General features: G+C 43.5%; 1 protein-coding gene across 6 annotated transcripts in view; it reads right to left on the reverse strand.

Annotated features, from left to right (window-relative positions):
- Positions 1-16,463, reverse strand: part of LOC121284917 (E3 ubiquitin-protein ligase HECW2-like) — a 398,529-nt gene that overhangs the window by 108,542 nt on the left and 273,524 nt on the right. For all 6 annotated transcript variants that reach the window (XM_041200816.1, XM_041200817.1, XM_041200818.1 and 3 more), the window contains 3 exons: positions 9,144-9,329; positions 6,507-6,641; positions 5,612-5,714 (listed from right to left, as the gene is read on the reverse strand). In XM_041200816.1, the coding sequence (XP_041056750.1) occupies positions 5,612-5,714; positions 6,507-6,641; positions 9,144-9,329 (424 nt within the window). The remainder of the gene's footprint in view (positions 1-5,611; positions 5,715-6,506; positions 6,642-9,143; positions 9,330-16,463) is intronic.

A 16,463-nucleotide genomic window follows, 5' to 3' on the forward strand; every position in this document is an offset into this window, starting at 1 on the left:
AGGGAGATTAGGCTTTTACTGGCAGAGGAGAACCCCCGTACTAACTTCTCTTGATTTTCCCTCCATGAAAAAAGTGTTTCCCTTGATGTCCTGATCAATATCTGGAATTCACGATGTTGGAGTAATGGATACAAACTCCTGCTGTACTATTCTGATTTGCAGACTATAACCCCATACCTAAAATACTGAAGGTATAATCTGTACAGTATACCGAGCAAGTACATGAATCTGATAGCACATATACTAGACAGTTAATGGATAACTTACATTGCCTTAGATCCAAAAACAACAAGCTATGCAGCGACAAAATAGCTGTCATCTCATTTTATAACTAGTTTCATGGAACAAAAGTGTCATGAAAGAGATTTTGCCTCATTATTAAACAGAAGTGCCTGCAAAGATGTCATAACTGTGAAGATTTTGGAGCAGACTGCTCCAGAACATAACTAGTGAAGCCAAAATGTCCTCTTTAATGACTAGGATTTGGCTTGTGTAAGGCAAATGTTATAAGCTTGCTTATTCATTATTCATTCATCAAAAACAGCAGAAGTGTAAACAAATTCTGAAAGCAACTCAACAAAGTAATATTTTAGTATATATGAACTTAGGTGGACATATTGCCAACAAATCAGGATCTGCAAACTAATCTTCAGTTTTTGGTTTTGGAAGCCATTACTCATTAGATTTTGTGGATACAATAGAGATCAGGAAACAGAATAAGTAACATTCTGAAATATGCTGATAGATCACTTGGGAGTCAGTAGCTTGAATTAAGTACTCTGTAGAAGTAGTACTGCATTGAGCTGGAATCCAAGAATTTGGTGAGTAAGGGAGTTACACGCAGTGAGGGAAGAGGTGCTATTCTGGTTTTTACAAAACATGGAGTGGTCTGAGAATGGAGCAACAGAGAGCGAGAACTGAGAGCTGAGGCCTGGAGGCATTAATTAGGTGAGCATATAGGTGATTAGTTGGTGAATTTCATGTTTCTTTCTGCAGTAGTTTAAACTAGGGCAGGGAAGTATAAGTACTGTGTTCAATTTATAAATTAACTAGTTAATATAACTACAAATAATTGTTGAGTGATATTTCAAAACTTGAAAGCCTCATTAGTTAAATAAAATACAACAGGGAGAGCAGGGCGAGTGATGCGTGCAGCTGCAGCATGTTGGTTCTGGTGGACACCACTGTAATCCACAGCAACCACATCTGCAGTACCTGTCTGCAGCTCAAGGAACTTCGGCTTAGATTTCATGAGCTGGAGTCTGAGCTTCAGGCACCGAGATGCATCAAAGAGAGAGAAAGTTACCTGGACATTTTGCTCCAGGAGGCAGTCACACTCCTTAGGTTAAATACTTCAGATTTGGCCTGTGGTCGGGAAAAGAGGGTACAGAGATCCAGAAGGTAGCTTTGGAGGGCCATTAGTTCTTGCACTTATCCAACAAATTTAAATTTCTTGCAGCTTATGTGGACGAGAATAGGGGCTGCATGGATGATAAGCAGACTGAACACAGCACCATTGTATAAAGGCGCATTCAAATGGGGGGGAGTATAAATGAATGTAGGGGACAATATAGGTGGGGGAAAGATACTATTCTTTATTGCAGAGAGCATTTGTCCTGAGGGCTGAGATGTCTGTCTAGTTTAAGGGTTAAGGACATCTTCTCCGGGCTCGAAGGGAATATGATCTGGGAGGGCAAGGATCCAGTTGTCATGCTTAATATGGGTATCAATTACATAGATGGGATTAAGAAAGATGTTCTGCTAAGGAGTATCAGCAGCTAGGGCTAAATCATAAAGCAGAATACAAAAGTAATAATCTCTGGGTTACTACCTATGCCATGAGCAAATTGTCATAAGGGCAAATAAGATCAGAGAGTTAAATGTGTGGCTCAAAAATTGGTGCGGGAGAAATGGGTTTCAATTTATGGGGCAGTGGCACAAGTACAAGAGAAAGATGGAGCTGTTTCGTTGGAACAAGCTTCACTTGAACTGTGCTGCAACCAGTGTCCTGGCAAATTGAAGAACTAGGGCTGTAGAGGGGTCTTCAAACTGAATAATGGGGGTTAGGGGAGGGGAAATTTAGAAAGTTAAAGAGAAAGGACAAGACAATAATGCAGGATCGTTGCATGTGCAGGAAGGGGCAGAACATACAAACATAACAGTGCACCAGCCACCAGGTTCAGATAGTGAAAAATGGTAAAATGACAAAATTAAAAGCTCTTTATCTAAATGCATGCAACATTCATAACAAGATAGATGAATTGATAGAATAAATAGACATACATGGGTTTGGTATGGTAGCCATTACAGAGATGTGGTTGCAAGTTAACCAAGGTTGGGAACTGAATAGTCAAGGATATTTGATATTTCAAATGGATAGGAAGAAAGGAGGAGGAAATGGGGTAGTTCTGTTAACAAAAGATGAAATCAGTGCAGGAGTGAGAAATGGTCTTTGCTCAGAAGATCAAGATGTAGAATCAATTTGGGAGGAGATAAGAAATTGTGGCTGATTTAAATTGTTATACAGATTGGACAAATCAAATTGGCAAAGGTAGCCTTGAGGATGAGTTCATAGAGTGTATTTGGGACAGTTTATTAGAACAATGTGGAATCAACCAGGAAACAGGCTATTTTAGACAAGGTCTAAAGGTATTTTAGAGAAGAGTTTATGAATGATTTCATAGTAAAAGGTCCTTTAGGGAAGAATGATCATAATATGATGGAATTTCATATTCGGTTTGAGAATGAGAAACGTAGATCTGAAACTAGCATCTTAAACTTAAATAAAGGCAATTCCAAAGTTAGGAAGACAGAACTGGCTTAAGTGGATTAAGAAAATAGATAAAAAGGTAAGGTGGTAGATAAGTAGTGGCAGACATTTAAGGAGATATTTCATATCTTAAAATGAATAAATTCCATTGAGAAAGGAAGGCTCTATGAAAAGAATAAACCATCCATCTAAGGAAATTAAGGACGGTATCAAATTGAAGAAAAGATGTACAATGCTGCAAAGATTAGTGGTAGACCACTAGATTGGGAAAGCTTTAGAAAGCAGCAAAGGATGACAAAAAAAAGGGGCAGAGATTAGAATATATGCAAACTAGCAAAGAATATAAAAAGAGAGAGGAAGAGATTCTCCAAATATATAAAACAGGAAGAGTAGCTAAAGTAAACATTGGTCCCTTAGTAGATGAGACTGAGGAATTAATAATGGGGAACAAAGAATAGGCAGAGACCTTGAACAAGTATTTTATATCTGTCTCTAGAAGACACTAAAAGCATCCCAAAAATAGTGGGACATCATGAGGCAAAAGGGAGGGAAGAACTTAAAACGATCAAGATTACTGCTGAAAAATGCTACAAAAACTAATGGCACTAAAGGTTGACAAATCCCCTGAACCTGATGGCCTGCATCTTAGGGTATAAAAGAAGTGGCTATAGGAATAGTGGGTGCATTGGTTATAATCTTCCAAAATTCCCTAGATTCTGGAAAGGTCCCAGAGGATTGGAAAACCGCATTATAACACCTCTCTCGGTATTCAGGAACGGTGAGGGACAAGTACAAATGCTAGAATCCACTATTAAGAAAGTAATAGCTGGACATTTAGAAAATCATAATATAATCAAGCAGAGTGAACATGGTTTTATGAAAGGGAAATCATGTTTGACAAACTTATGAGTTCTTTGAGGATGTAACAAGCAGGGTGGATAAAAGGAGAACCAGCAGATGTGTGTATATGAATTTCCAAAAGGCATTTGAAAAGTATCACATAAAAAAGTTACCACACATGATAACAGCTAATAGTGTTGGGGGTAATATATTAGCATGGATAGAGGATTGGCTAACCAACAGGAAACAGAGTCAGTATAAATAGGTTATTTTCAAGTTGGTAAGCTGTAACTAGTGCGGTGCCACAGGGTTCAGTGCTGGAGCCTTTACTATTTACAATGTATATCCCAGACCCGGATGAAAACAGAGGAGTATATCGTAGCCAAATTTACTGATGATACAAAGATTGGTGGGAAAGCAATGTTTTGAGGGTGACACAAGGAGTCTGTAAAGGAATATAGATAGGTTGAGTGAGATGTTAAAAATTTGGTAGATGGAGTATACTGTGGGAAAATATGAGGTTATCCACTTTGGTGGGAAGAATAGAAAAGCAAAATATTATTTAAATGGAGGGAGACTACAGAATATTTCAGTACAGAAAGAATTGGGTGTCCTTGTACTTGAATCACAAAAAGTCAGCATGCAAGTCCATTGGGGTATTTAGGAAGCCAAATGGAATGTTGGTCTTTATTGCAAGGGTGATGGAGTAGGGAAATCCTGCTACAATTCTAAAGGGCATTAGTGAGACCACACCTGGAGAACTGCATTCGGGTCTCCTTATTTAAGGATGGACATACTTGTACTGGAGACAGTTCAAAGCAGATTCAGTAGGTTGTTTCCTAGAATGAAGGGGTTTTATAAGGAAAGATTGAGCTTATGATCATTGGAGTTTAGAAGAATGAGAGGTTATTGAAACTTAAGATTCTGAGGGGACCTGAAAGGATCAATGTTGAGAGGATGTTTCCCTTCTTAGGAATGTTCCCCTCACAGGGGGCACATTTTAAGAATCAGGTTTTAAGACAGAGATGAGGAAGAATTTCTTCTCTCAGAGGGCCACTGACCTTTGGAATTCTCTTCTCCAGAAAGCAATGGAATCTGGGTCATTGAATATATTCAAGGCTGAGTTAGACAGATTTTTGATCTCAAGGGAGTCAAGGGTTATGGGGGGGGGCAGACAGGAAAGTGGCGTTGAGGCTACAATCAGATCAGCCATGATCTTATTGAATGGCAGAGCAGGCTTCAAGGAACTGATAGGCCTACTCCTGCTCCTATTTCCTATGTTCTTGGGACTCTATGCAAATGAATAAGCACAAATTCTCCTATTTCTCAATGAAACAGAAAGCAGTGGAAAGAAACTGACATCATCAACTTCATGTAAATAGGGTTAAAAGCTGATGAACAGTAGGAAAAGTATATCTTTCATTTGCATGGGAACTTTGAAGCAAAAAGAAACAGTTAAATAAAATTAGGTATATTGTGTAAAGTGGCAAATAATTATAGGCAAGACTGATGTTGTTCCATGAATCCCAGAATTCAAAGCCATTTTATAAGCTGCTTTGACCATTTTATAAGCTGTTTAAGGCATTGCTGTAACCCCCTTAGGCGATTTGCTGCCACCAGGTGGCAGGAAGCAGCAGCTACTGTGGGGAACAGGTGTTTTTTTGAAGAAAAATGTAAATACAACAAAAACATGCTAACCAATAATTGTCTCCATAGGGGAATGCTTCATGCTGCTGCCACAAGTATTTGCTCGCTAACAAGGAAGTCAATTTGGTGCCTGAGTTATATTATAGTATTCCTAAAGGCAAAGTGCTATATGTATATTGGCATAAAATATAGTTGAATTGATAAAAAGTTTCACAGTTTAACAAGTAAACAATTGTTGAGAAGGAGCTGGATTGTGTTCCTTGCTTGAATACTTGAGGCTGAGGTCAGGCTCATTCCTGTAGTACTCCTTAACACCATCAGCTTCACACCATGTAAGCAGAAAAGTTAACATACCCACTGGTACCAGGTCCTGATTGTGGTTTCGACTAATGGTGCCAAAAGTGCTGGATGGCCTTGGAATAACTGGGGGGCCTGCATGACGAGAGTCATCTGCCACCTAGTAAAAATAATAAGTATTTAGGCGTTTGAGGAACAAGATGCTACATTCACAGCAGTGATTGCCATTTCACAATTAGTTAAATATACTATAATGAACTGAATACCGCACTTTGCATTTTCACAGGTTATGTGCAAAGTATTTTGTATATTCTTCCCACTCCATTTCTTGGCTATCTTGTATTACACGAACCCTAGCAGAGAGTGGGAAACCTATTCCCAGGCCTCATCCACAAGGAGATGGCCATGAAAGGTCCGTCTACTGCCCTTTCTTTCGATGAAGAAACTCTTGGCCTTCACACAATATCTCTCCACAGTATCATGGGAAAGACTGGCATCTTATGCACAACTGTGCACATGAATCTGTGTCCCATTATCACACAAATCAGCTCATTTTGGCTCCAGTATACTAAGCAGCCATCCCAGTGCCATGTTTAATTTAGTTTCAGAAACAATCACAGATCTTCAAGCTCATTTGAAAGGTAATTTGATCTATTTGAAAAAATAAATGATATAAATCTATTCACAACAAAGCTAGATCCCTGATGTACAAAAAGCAAACATTCCAAACAAGATAGAAAAATGTTTTGTTTAAGATAGAACTTAAGGGTGTCCGTTTACTTATTTCCTATTATTAATCACCTTGCATCTTCTTAGGTAAGATGCAATGTATTCTGATGATTCAAATAACATTAGAGCATGCATATGCAATCCCAGCAATATTCTTGACGCATGAATCTTAAGGCTCTTTTTGTTCATCCAGAAAGGCAAATCAATTGTTATTGGTACCTACCTCACCAGCACTGTGGCTGCGCTGCCTTTGCAAGTGCTGCCGATGAACTAATGCGATTGAGGGCCTAGCAGTTTGAAGAGGGAGTCGTGGGTCTATGAAAGTGGTGCTACGGGAATTGTGATCAACAAAAAAGGGCTGGAAAAGGACAAATCATATCAGAACATATGTAGAACATACATATCATATGCAGACAGAGATCAACAACAGATTACACGAGGTGCTTGCAATTCTGCACTGTTGTACAGAAATTTCTAGACTTCATTTTAAATGTCATAATAGGGCATTCATTCACAGGGGCTTGAAAATATAAGAATCTCATTGTTATAAAAGTGCATCTTCTAATTTAACTGAGTAACAACTGAGGTCCTTCAACACACAATGGATTTTCAACAACCAACTTTGTCAATGGTCAATAAGAGAATACTCCCAAGTCATCAAAATTCAGCCAAACCCATAAAGCCTTCCTCATATCCAAAGGAGTTCTTCTGAGGTTGGAACTAAACATAATTAAAAAGATTTAAAATGTGTATGAACAGGTGTAAGAAGGCTTTGTACTATATTGTTGATATGAACCCAAGTACAAGTAGTTCTAGTCAAAGTCTCAATACAGTACATTAATACTCAATATATCTTCAAACTAATTAATTTCCAAGTGTAATCTAAAAGCCCATCATTTAATCATATCATAATAAAAGCTTGATTGACAGTTTTAATTAAAGATTGATGACAACTCACTAAGTAAACCTACAGATGGTAAAATCTAGATGTCTGAGTCCATTTCACATTTCAATCTGTGTGGACCTTAGATTGTTGCACAGGCATCAGCTGCTAGAGAATAGCTCAGCACTCAATCGATCACCAGTTTGGATTCAGAATATTATATGTAATACCGGCTCATGTAATTCATAGGGACCAGCATGTAGGCCTCAAATTTCCTGAGCACAGTAGATTGAGACATTTTAGCACTTGGCATTGGAACTACTGGAAAAGGAACAGAATCTAAGAAGGGATAAACTTTTGATTGTAGAAAGGAAGCAGAAGCAAGGAGTCCTCAGTTTTCTCATCAAATTATTTAACTTAAGGGGAAAATGCTAAATTCGGAAAACTCAATGTAAATATACTTAAACTATTTATAAGAAAAAGGGAAGGCCCAGATCTTTGCTTCCAGGTCGGGTGCACAGAGACAGGACTTCCTGGCCCCGTGAACCAAACCCAGGAAAATGAGGCCCAGATAGCCAGGTTTTCATTCTGGAGTGGCAGGGTGGCAAGGTATGCTGGATTAGAAGTCACGCCACCAGCCCCCGAAAGAGTCCAGAGGCTGACGGGTGTGGAAGCGGGCTTGTGTAGAAGGCCTGCCTCTGTTCACGAGCACTTTGGTGAATTTATTTTTAAAATGAACAAAGCAAAAAGCAACCCTTCAGCCCTCACACCTCACACCCCATCATCATCACCCCACACCCTCCCCATGACCCAACCCATGCCACCATATGCCCCTCTACCCAGCCCCAATGGCCACTCATAACCCCATTACCACCCTATGCACCTCTACCTACTCACTATGGGCCCTTATACCCTAAATGCCCTATGCCCTTCTACCCACTCCTATGGCCCCTCAAATCCCTAATGCCACCATATTTCCCTCTACCCACCCCTATTGACAATTTTAATAGGTTGAAATTCCTTCAGCTAATCTCTTATAAAAACAAATATTTCTATTCTGTAACCACTTGGAACAGTCAATCAAACTGCTTATTGAACGGGCACCCTGCTGTGATAATGTTAAGTTTTAAACTCAGTCATGCAGTGCAAATCTTATTATGATAGCTCTCAAGCTTACATCTATAGACAGAGTGAATATCAAGCACTGTTTTTTTTTTAAAATGGGTTTTGACAGTTCTTTGACAGTTTGACAGTTCTTTGAGAGTTCCAATGAGTCTTAGGCACAATCATGACTAATTTTAACAATTCCAAATGGCACCTTATCTATCCCAAAGGGCCCCTTACCTCCTCCAAAAGGATGTCTTACCTTTCAAAAAGGTGTCCCAGGACCAAATCCAAAGGCTATCCAAACAAATACACAAGTTTCAGACCTGATCCTACTAGGTCTAATCTACACGCTTCAGGTTTCAGACACCTGCCTCACCAAAGTCAGACAAGTGGAAGCAGTTGTTAACTTATAAAGGCACCTGCATTGGGAAATCACATATATGAGATTTATAACCTGCCCCCATTCACCTCCTCTGAAAATGGTGGCAGTCAAGTTCAGGGATGGGACTTCGGGATTCGGGTTTCTGCCGGCAATTTCGCACAGACAGACTGCCTCTTTGCGCAAAAATTCAAACCAAAGATTTGCTTTTCATGACTGGCACATTACAGCTAATGAAATACTTCTTTAGTGTAGTCGTTATTGGAATGTAGGAATAAGTTGCACAATACTTCTGAAGCTCAAAATCTATGAATTTGTATATTTCAACTCTAAAATGAATTTGTTTATGGATTAGAGAAGGGGAAGGATTTTCTCTTCCAAAAGAAAAAATCAGGCTTAACCTTAAAATGCAGTGTCAAAAAGTCACAGTATACTGTGACCAAATTAATATGCACATGGAGCCTGACCTTCGACGTTGGGGACCTGCTCACCTTTCCTTGATGGTCATGCTTCATTTCCCATCCTCTTGGAAGTTCCAGCTGTTTATTAGCAAATAAGTTCAGGAATGAGACCAGATCTCGATTATGCTGATAGCGCTCAAAGTTATGGGCGTCCCGCCTCACTTTGGTGATCATGTGTTTCAAGCATGTGTTGGTTGTAAACATTCGATAGGCACACTGAGAAAAACAATTCAAAATTGACAAGAGTGATGAACTCAATATGGGAAATTAGCATCTCTCAGATAAGATAAGATTATTATTTAAGAAACTGAGGAAGTGCTAAGTGAATAGCACTGTTGCAAACATAATATGCAATTAAGTCTTTTTAAAATCCTCTCAAATAATCACATTTATAACATTTCCTTTAGTCCTAGTACAACTCGAAACATAATACTCCATAAATTGTTTGATCATCCATGCATATATTTCCCTGATGTCCTTCAAACATGGTCTTACCCAAAGACTCCTCCAACTCCTACTTAAAAACATTTGAACCAATAGAGCACAAACTACTTTGATGGCAATCTGTTCAACCTTACACTGGAAAGAATAATCCCTAATTTTGGTTCAACTTGTCACTTCAATCCCCATATTCTGTGATTGTGATTAAATAATCATTCTCAGTATCTACCGCCCAAAGCATCATGTCCCTCTTTCAAGTTCTTCTGCAACAAAACTAAGTTCTATTGTTTGAACATCTCCCGAGAGCTGAAAATCTTAAGTCAATGTCATTCTTGTTGCTTTTATCCAAATCCTTAGCAGTACATTTACAGGAAACTTCCAAAAAAAAGTCTCACCGATTAATTGTAACCAGTTAAAATAATATTTTTTGAGCAGGTACCCACAAGACATTTGTCAGGTCTTCTTAATAAAATAATTGGCATCCAAATTATTTTTTACTTTTGACATCCAACCATTTACGTACATTTAATGTTCATTGCAGGAATGTGCATTATTTTGCATTGATCCACACAATCCATTAGCTGTACTTTACTTCATCTGTTTAATTTTCTCTGAATGCCACGAGCATTCCTGAAACTAATTAAATGGTCACATCGTTCATTTCCTCAAAAACTTTCATATTTCTAGAAGTACCCTCTTCCATCTCACATGATAAATGGTAGCGCCTGAGAATATAAACACTCACAGAAGGTCCTGTCACCCCATGGCTCTGTCTATTATCACCACTTTATGTTTTTTTAAAGCTGTGCAATACCATCAGCACCAATTAAACTGGGGGTCCTCATTATGTCATCTTCTTCAGAGGTTCTAATGTAACAAACAGCACGAAATTCCTAACGCAACAGTTTCCTATTTTTCAATGTAAAGAGATTAACTTGTATCAAATGTGCAAGGAATTTTATTATTTTTTGAACACTTGGGGCAGAATCGTCCCAGATTTGCATTATGTGCGGTAGCAGATGGGGCAAAACGATGTGTTATCCGCCGGCCGTGATGGTGGGTTTTCATGCCGTATCATCCCAAACCCACCACATTATTTATGCGTTCCTGGGAAACACGCCATTTCATTGGCAAGGGGCTCCAATTCGCCCACCCGCCATCACTTCGCCGTTTCATCACACCAGACGCGCACACACCTCAGTGCTTCTAGCCCATAACAGCTGCAGGGAAGATGTCCACGAAAGCCAAAAAGACTGCCAACCCCAGGTTTAGCGACCCGTCACTAGAAACCCTTTTGGATGCCATGGAGGGCCACCGCGATGTCCTCTAACCCCGCTCTGGCAGCAGGATGGGCAGCGGCATGACCAACCAGGCATGGGAGGTGGTGGATAGTGCAAATGCCCTGCAAAAGAGGACAACCACCCAGTGCCATTACAGGATGAATGGTCTCATCCGTTCCACCAGGTTAACTCACTCTTCTCATCGCTCTCAACTCACAAACCCATTACATATCCACAGGGATCTCACACCTCAAGGGTCAACATTACTAACTGCCACACACACCCTCACATCTCTATCAGGCCATTATCCTCTCGAGCTTGCATCCTTATCCTATCCATGTCTCCACTCACCACACAAATATTCCACGCAGTGCCATGTGTCCTGCTCACACTCTCTTCATCTGTTTCCATGCAGAAGAAGCCTGCTCACATCAGCAGGGAGAAGTTCCAGGCCGGGGGGGTGGAGTGGCCCACATTAGGCCCCTCACTCACTTTGAGGAGATTGTAGTGAGGATGTGGACCTTGCCTGTGGTGACAGTGAGGTCAGCAGCGAACAACTACCTGAGAATCCTGCACCACATCATCCCTCCTTCAGTGCAACTGTGAGTGCTCTCTCAACTGCTTTTGACTCTGCTGCCATGCATCACTTATCTCTACTTTGGTCCACAGGGAGCTCTGCCAAGGGGCCAACACCCTCAGCCAGCCAGTCCATCAGCTCCATGCACATCCTCGTCTGCATTCAAGCGGACTCCTTCTCCAGTGAAGAGGTGGAAATAAAGAGCCTGGACGACCTGTCACCGCAGAGGGAGCAGCGGCCCACAAGTGATTATGGAGGGAAAAGCGTGTATGTGGCAGGGCCGTTCGTAGCCTCATGCAAGCATTTTCACATGCATCACACTGTCCTGAGCATTTTGAACATTGCCTGTTGGGGACCTGCAACTCTGCTCACCCACCAATCATACTCCCATGCAGCACATGATCTCGCCATCCCTATCACTACCATCAAACCCTCACCCTCCCACCTCACTCTGCCCTCGGTCATTATTACCCTTCCTCCATACCACACCCACCCTCAGTTCACTCCCTAGGAGGCAAGCATCAACCCATCCAACCCCTCCCGCGTACGTTCACCTGCGCATCCCTGACCCCCTCTGCACCTCTTCACCCCTCCACACTCTTGGAACCTCTTCCCCATCTGCAAACCTGGAACCCCTTCCCCCCTCTGCACCCCTTCCTCTTTGAAGCCTCTATCCCCTCTGCATCCTTTCCCCCTGGGAACCCTTTCCCCCAACTGGAACCACTTCCCCCCACCAGTCCTCCCACCACCCTGGACTCCTCCCCACCCTTCCTAACTCCTTCCTCCATCCTTACCCTTTCAGCCACCCTTAGTCCCTCACCCTTCCCGACTCCTTCCTCCAGCCATAATCCTACCCCCTTCCTGGCTCCTCCTTCCACTATTACTTCTTCCTCAGCCCTTACTCCATCTCCTCCCCACACTCAACCCCCCCCGCCCACCCCCCGGACACCCTCCCCTCTCTGCACTCCTTCCCTTGCACTTTCCACCCCCATTATACCTACCTCCCCAGTTGCAATCTTCTCCCCCATTACCCCCACCTGCCCTCCTCCGTTCTCCAACCCTCCCAACCTCCCCCCATCCTGACACCTTCATTCCCCCCCCTCCCAACCTCAACCCCCCCAGACAATCCTAGCCCTTACACTCCCACTCCCTCGACCGTCACCCATGTGAGCTTCAACGGTGACTTTCCAACTTCCGTGGGCTGCTTCCCAGCACAGCCATGTTCATAAGAATCCACCCAGCATGCCATGGACATTTCTGCAGGATCCTGTTGCTGTCAGGCTCCAGTATCTTCTGCTCCTCGGGTGTCTGCGAAAGGTGGAAAGCCCTGGCGGGTAAGTCCCAACTTCTGCATGTCACACTTGTCAAGACATGTTCTACACCGACATGCTTTCCTGCCGACATGGGCGTGGGGGGGAATGGAACGATTCCGGCAAGCAGACCTAGTAATGATATGCTGATGCATTACCATGAGGCTCCCGATGTCCAACAGTGCAAAACGCAGCCTGCCTTTGACACACTAAATGGACGATTGCGAACTGGTTTCACGCTGTCATGAAACTGACCGCGCCATATTGTCCATTCACGCTACCAAACGCACCCAACGCCAGCGGGCATGGAAAATCCCAGCCTTTATATTAATATTACTCAGCCTATATTTAATCCAGTTGGGTAAATAAAATGTCAATCTTGAATAATCCTCATTTATGTAATATTTACTTTCCACATTGTAACATGGCCCAAGAGGAGAGTGTAGAAACAAATAATAGTGATGTGCAGAGCTCTATAATAGTTAACACAGCACTACTTAGCACGATGACAGATCATTAGTTTAATGTATGGCTGGGATTTTCCAGGTACATCAGAGGTGCCATCACTGGGTCCAGAAGCAGATGACATTGTGGCTTGCAAGTCAATCCACCAATAATAAGTAATCTCATGTTGGCCAGCAAATAGACTTCCAGCAGGTGGGGGGAGGAGTGCAGGCGGTGACCTGTCCCAGAACAGAGGCAGGTGGTAAGATGGCAGCCTCGGCATCAAATGATGCCTCTGGAGGTATTGCCGCCATACTTAAAGGGCTAGCAGCACTCTCTGAATATAGCTGCTGCTCTTTGAAACCACTGCCCTGTTTGGATCAAGGAACTTTGTGTAGCCCTGTCTGTGGTGGAATAGTTATTGCAGAATGAAGCAGGCATTCTGAAATCCTGAGGAAAAAGGCGGTTATAGGCATGGCAGAAGGAAGATTCCAGATAGCCCCACAGTTCAGTGATGACTCTGAAGGTTTACCTCCAGGCGATTTGAAAAGGCGGGATGTCCTCTTCCCTAGGCACTGAAGGACAAGCCTATCTCACCTCACCAAGCAAGCCAGGTTGGAGGTCCGCAGTCATGAGGTCGGCCAGAAAACGTGGCAGCAGTGCCACAAGCGCGTGAATAACTTTATTCGTTCCACCAAGGTGAGTACTTCACCTTCCCTTAGGGGTTGACATATGGCAACATGTGAGGGTGAGGTTGGTGAAGAGGGAATGCCCACCCAATAGGCGGCAATGGGGTCAGGCTGCAGCAGCTCCTGTAAGAAGAACGGCTGCATCTCGGTCAATGGGCGTGCGTCTGTCAGTGTTGACCGCAGCAAGATCGCTCCAGAGTGACCGAATGCAGGAATGTCCCCATCATGGGCAGCTCGGCAGCCACCAGCAAAGGCCTTGTGTCTATCTTTGTCAAGTGGCTAACACTTTTTTTCCCTGCAGGAATGAAAAAGAAGAGTGCACAATACAAAATGAAAGGTGCAGACGGCACCAGGGTGTCTTTCTTACCATCCTTACCAAAGGAAGAGGAGGCTCTGGCATTGACAGGGCAGCAAGTCGGTCACTCCATCATGGACTGAGAGACAGGGGTACAGATGCAGGACAGTGAGTAGCCTTATGACTGGGCACAATAGAGCCTTTGTTGAACACATGGGGGGGTGTTCTTGTGTAATCCACTGTATACACATGAATCAACAAACTAGTTGATTTTGGAGGCACATGTTTGGAAGTACAAAACCCTTTCATCTATCTGTTCTCTCATGCAGGTCAGCCATAGGAACAGACAGCTGCTGCTTCCAGGAGACAGTTGCCCACCTCTGAGGAGGAGGTGGAGGGGACATCAAGAGGGTGCAGCAGCAAATCATTCCCACACACCTTCCGCCAACACAGATAATCTCAAACCAGTGGGTATCCCTTCACATTTAGATTCAGGTCTCAAACTGGACAAGGCCAGGACAATACTTACCTAAGGCTGATGACGGGCCTCTGGAGTCTTTGGTAAGGCGGCAGGTACTGGATGTACAGTGTGAGGCTCATAAAGATCTGGCTGAGATTCCAGAGGATATGCACACCCTGGCTCAGAGAGCGGAGGAGTCCATCCAGGCCCTGAATGCCTTTCCCTCTTGTCTGCATGCACGGTCTCCTTCATTGAGAGACTGGTGACTTTCATAGAAAGCCACATCCAGCAGACCAGTCAGTGGATGTCGGAGATGCATGCAGACTAGAATGCCATCATCTTGTCCATGAGCTCTATGTATCACCAGCAAGGTGAGAGGGGAAATGAAGTGCCTGGAGTCCCCACCAGGCCCTTGGAGGTTCAAGTGTGCCTTTCAAAGGAGGAGGAGTGGGTGCCTCCCACATCTACAGGCTCCTCTCAGGGCGCTTCTGTGTGGACAGAAGTATCTCCGCCCCTCTGCTAGTGATAGCAGTGCCTCAAGTAGCTGCAATGACAGAGGGGCCTCCTGTACCGATTCAGGTGGCCCTCAGCTTGCCAGAGCCTTCCAGGGGACAGCTGCCAAAGTCATCCCAAGCTATGGGGCAGCAAGATGAGAAGCCTGCCTGCACCTCAGCTGACAGTGCTGGGCAAGCACCTCATAGTTGCAAGAGAGTTAAGAAAAGCCACTAGCTGTGCTAGGGGTTCACAGGTGAAAACAGTGATAAGGAGTTACTGGTCATGTCTGATTTATGTTTGTAACAGACATGTAGTGCATTCTGCTGATATCTCCTGCCATCACTGGTGGCCTTCTGAAACCTCAGGAGTACTTGAACTTACCACAAGGGCTGGTCGGGAGGGATCGTAACTTATATGGACGTCGTTTGCCCATGCCAAAGAACAAGGTGTCACTGGGCACAGGGCCAGGGGTTTTCACATAAAGGAAATGGAAACAGTGCAGCAGGAAGGTGGGCCTTTACTGGATTTTAAGGATGAGGTAGCAAGGGTCATCTGAAATGTGTTGTTTATGCACCTCACGAGCATTCCTAGCATCTACTTTATGGCACCTTCCCTGCGATCCCTGGGGTCCTTCATGATGCATTGGTTGGTCATTAGCTTCTGCCATATCCTCCTTGTCTGAGGAGGCCTCGCACTCTAGCATATCCTCATTGATCAATGCATCCCCCCCTCTGCAGCACCAAGTTGTGCAGCAGATAACAGACTTCCACAATCCACGAGACTTTTGCTGAGGCTTACTGAAGTGCACTGCTAGAACAAGTCAGGCACCTGGATCACATCTTTAAGAGACTGCTTGATGGTTACTCAAGTCATCTGTGGCAGGTGTTGTATATCTCCTCTGTATCCGTCCTTGGGTTCTTCACAGGGGGAAGTCACCAGCTCTTTAGTGAGTAGCCCCTGTTGCCCAGAATCCAACCCTGATGGTACGCAGGGGGATGGAAATGCTTGGGTATCTGGGAGTGCCTGAATACATAGGCCATGGTCACAGATCATTGGACATTGGTTGGACATTGATGGAATGGAAGCCCTTTCTGTTGATGAGGGGCCACAACCTGGCCAGGAGGAGCCTTGATGGCCACATGCAGGCAATCGATCACATCTTGTATCTGGGGGAATCCATCAATGGCCCCGAAACCTACGGCTCTCACAGACTGACCGCCCAGATCAATGGGCAAGGGTCACCAACTTGATATAATGATACACCGGAGACTGGAAGATCCAGTGGGTCCCTGGAAAGAACCAAAGGCAAAGAAGTGCAACTGCCTGTGGCGACAGCCCTTTCTCTCTTCTACCCAAGTT

Source organism: Carcharodon carcharias, chromosome 12 (genome assembly GCF_017639515.1).
Source record: "Carcharodon carcharias isolate sCarCar2 chromosome 12, sCarCar2.pri, whole genome shotgun sequence".
NCBI classification, from domain to species: Eukaryota; Metazoa; Chordata; class Chondrichthyes; order Lamniformes; family Lamnidae; genus Carcharodon; species Carcharodon carcharias.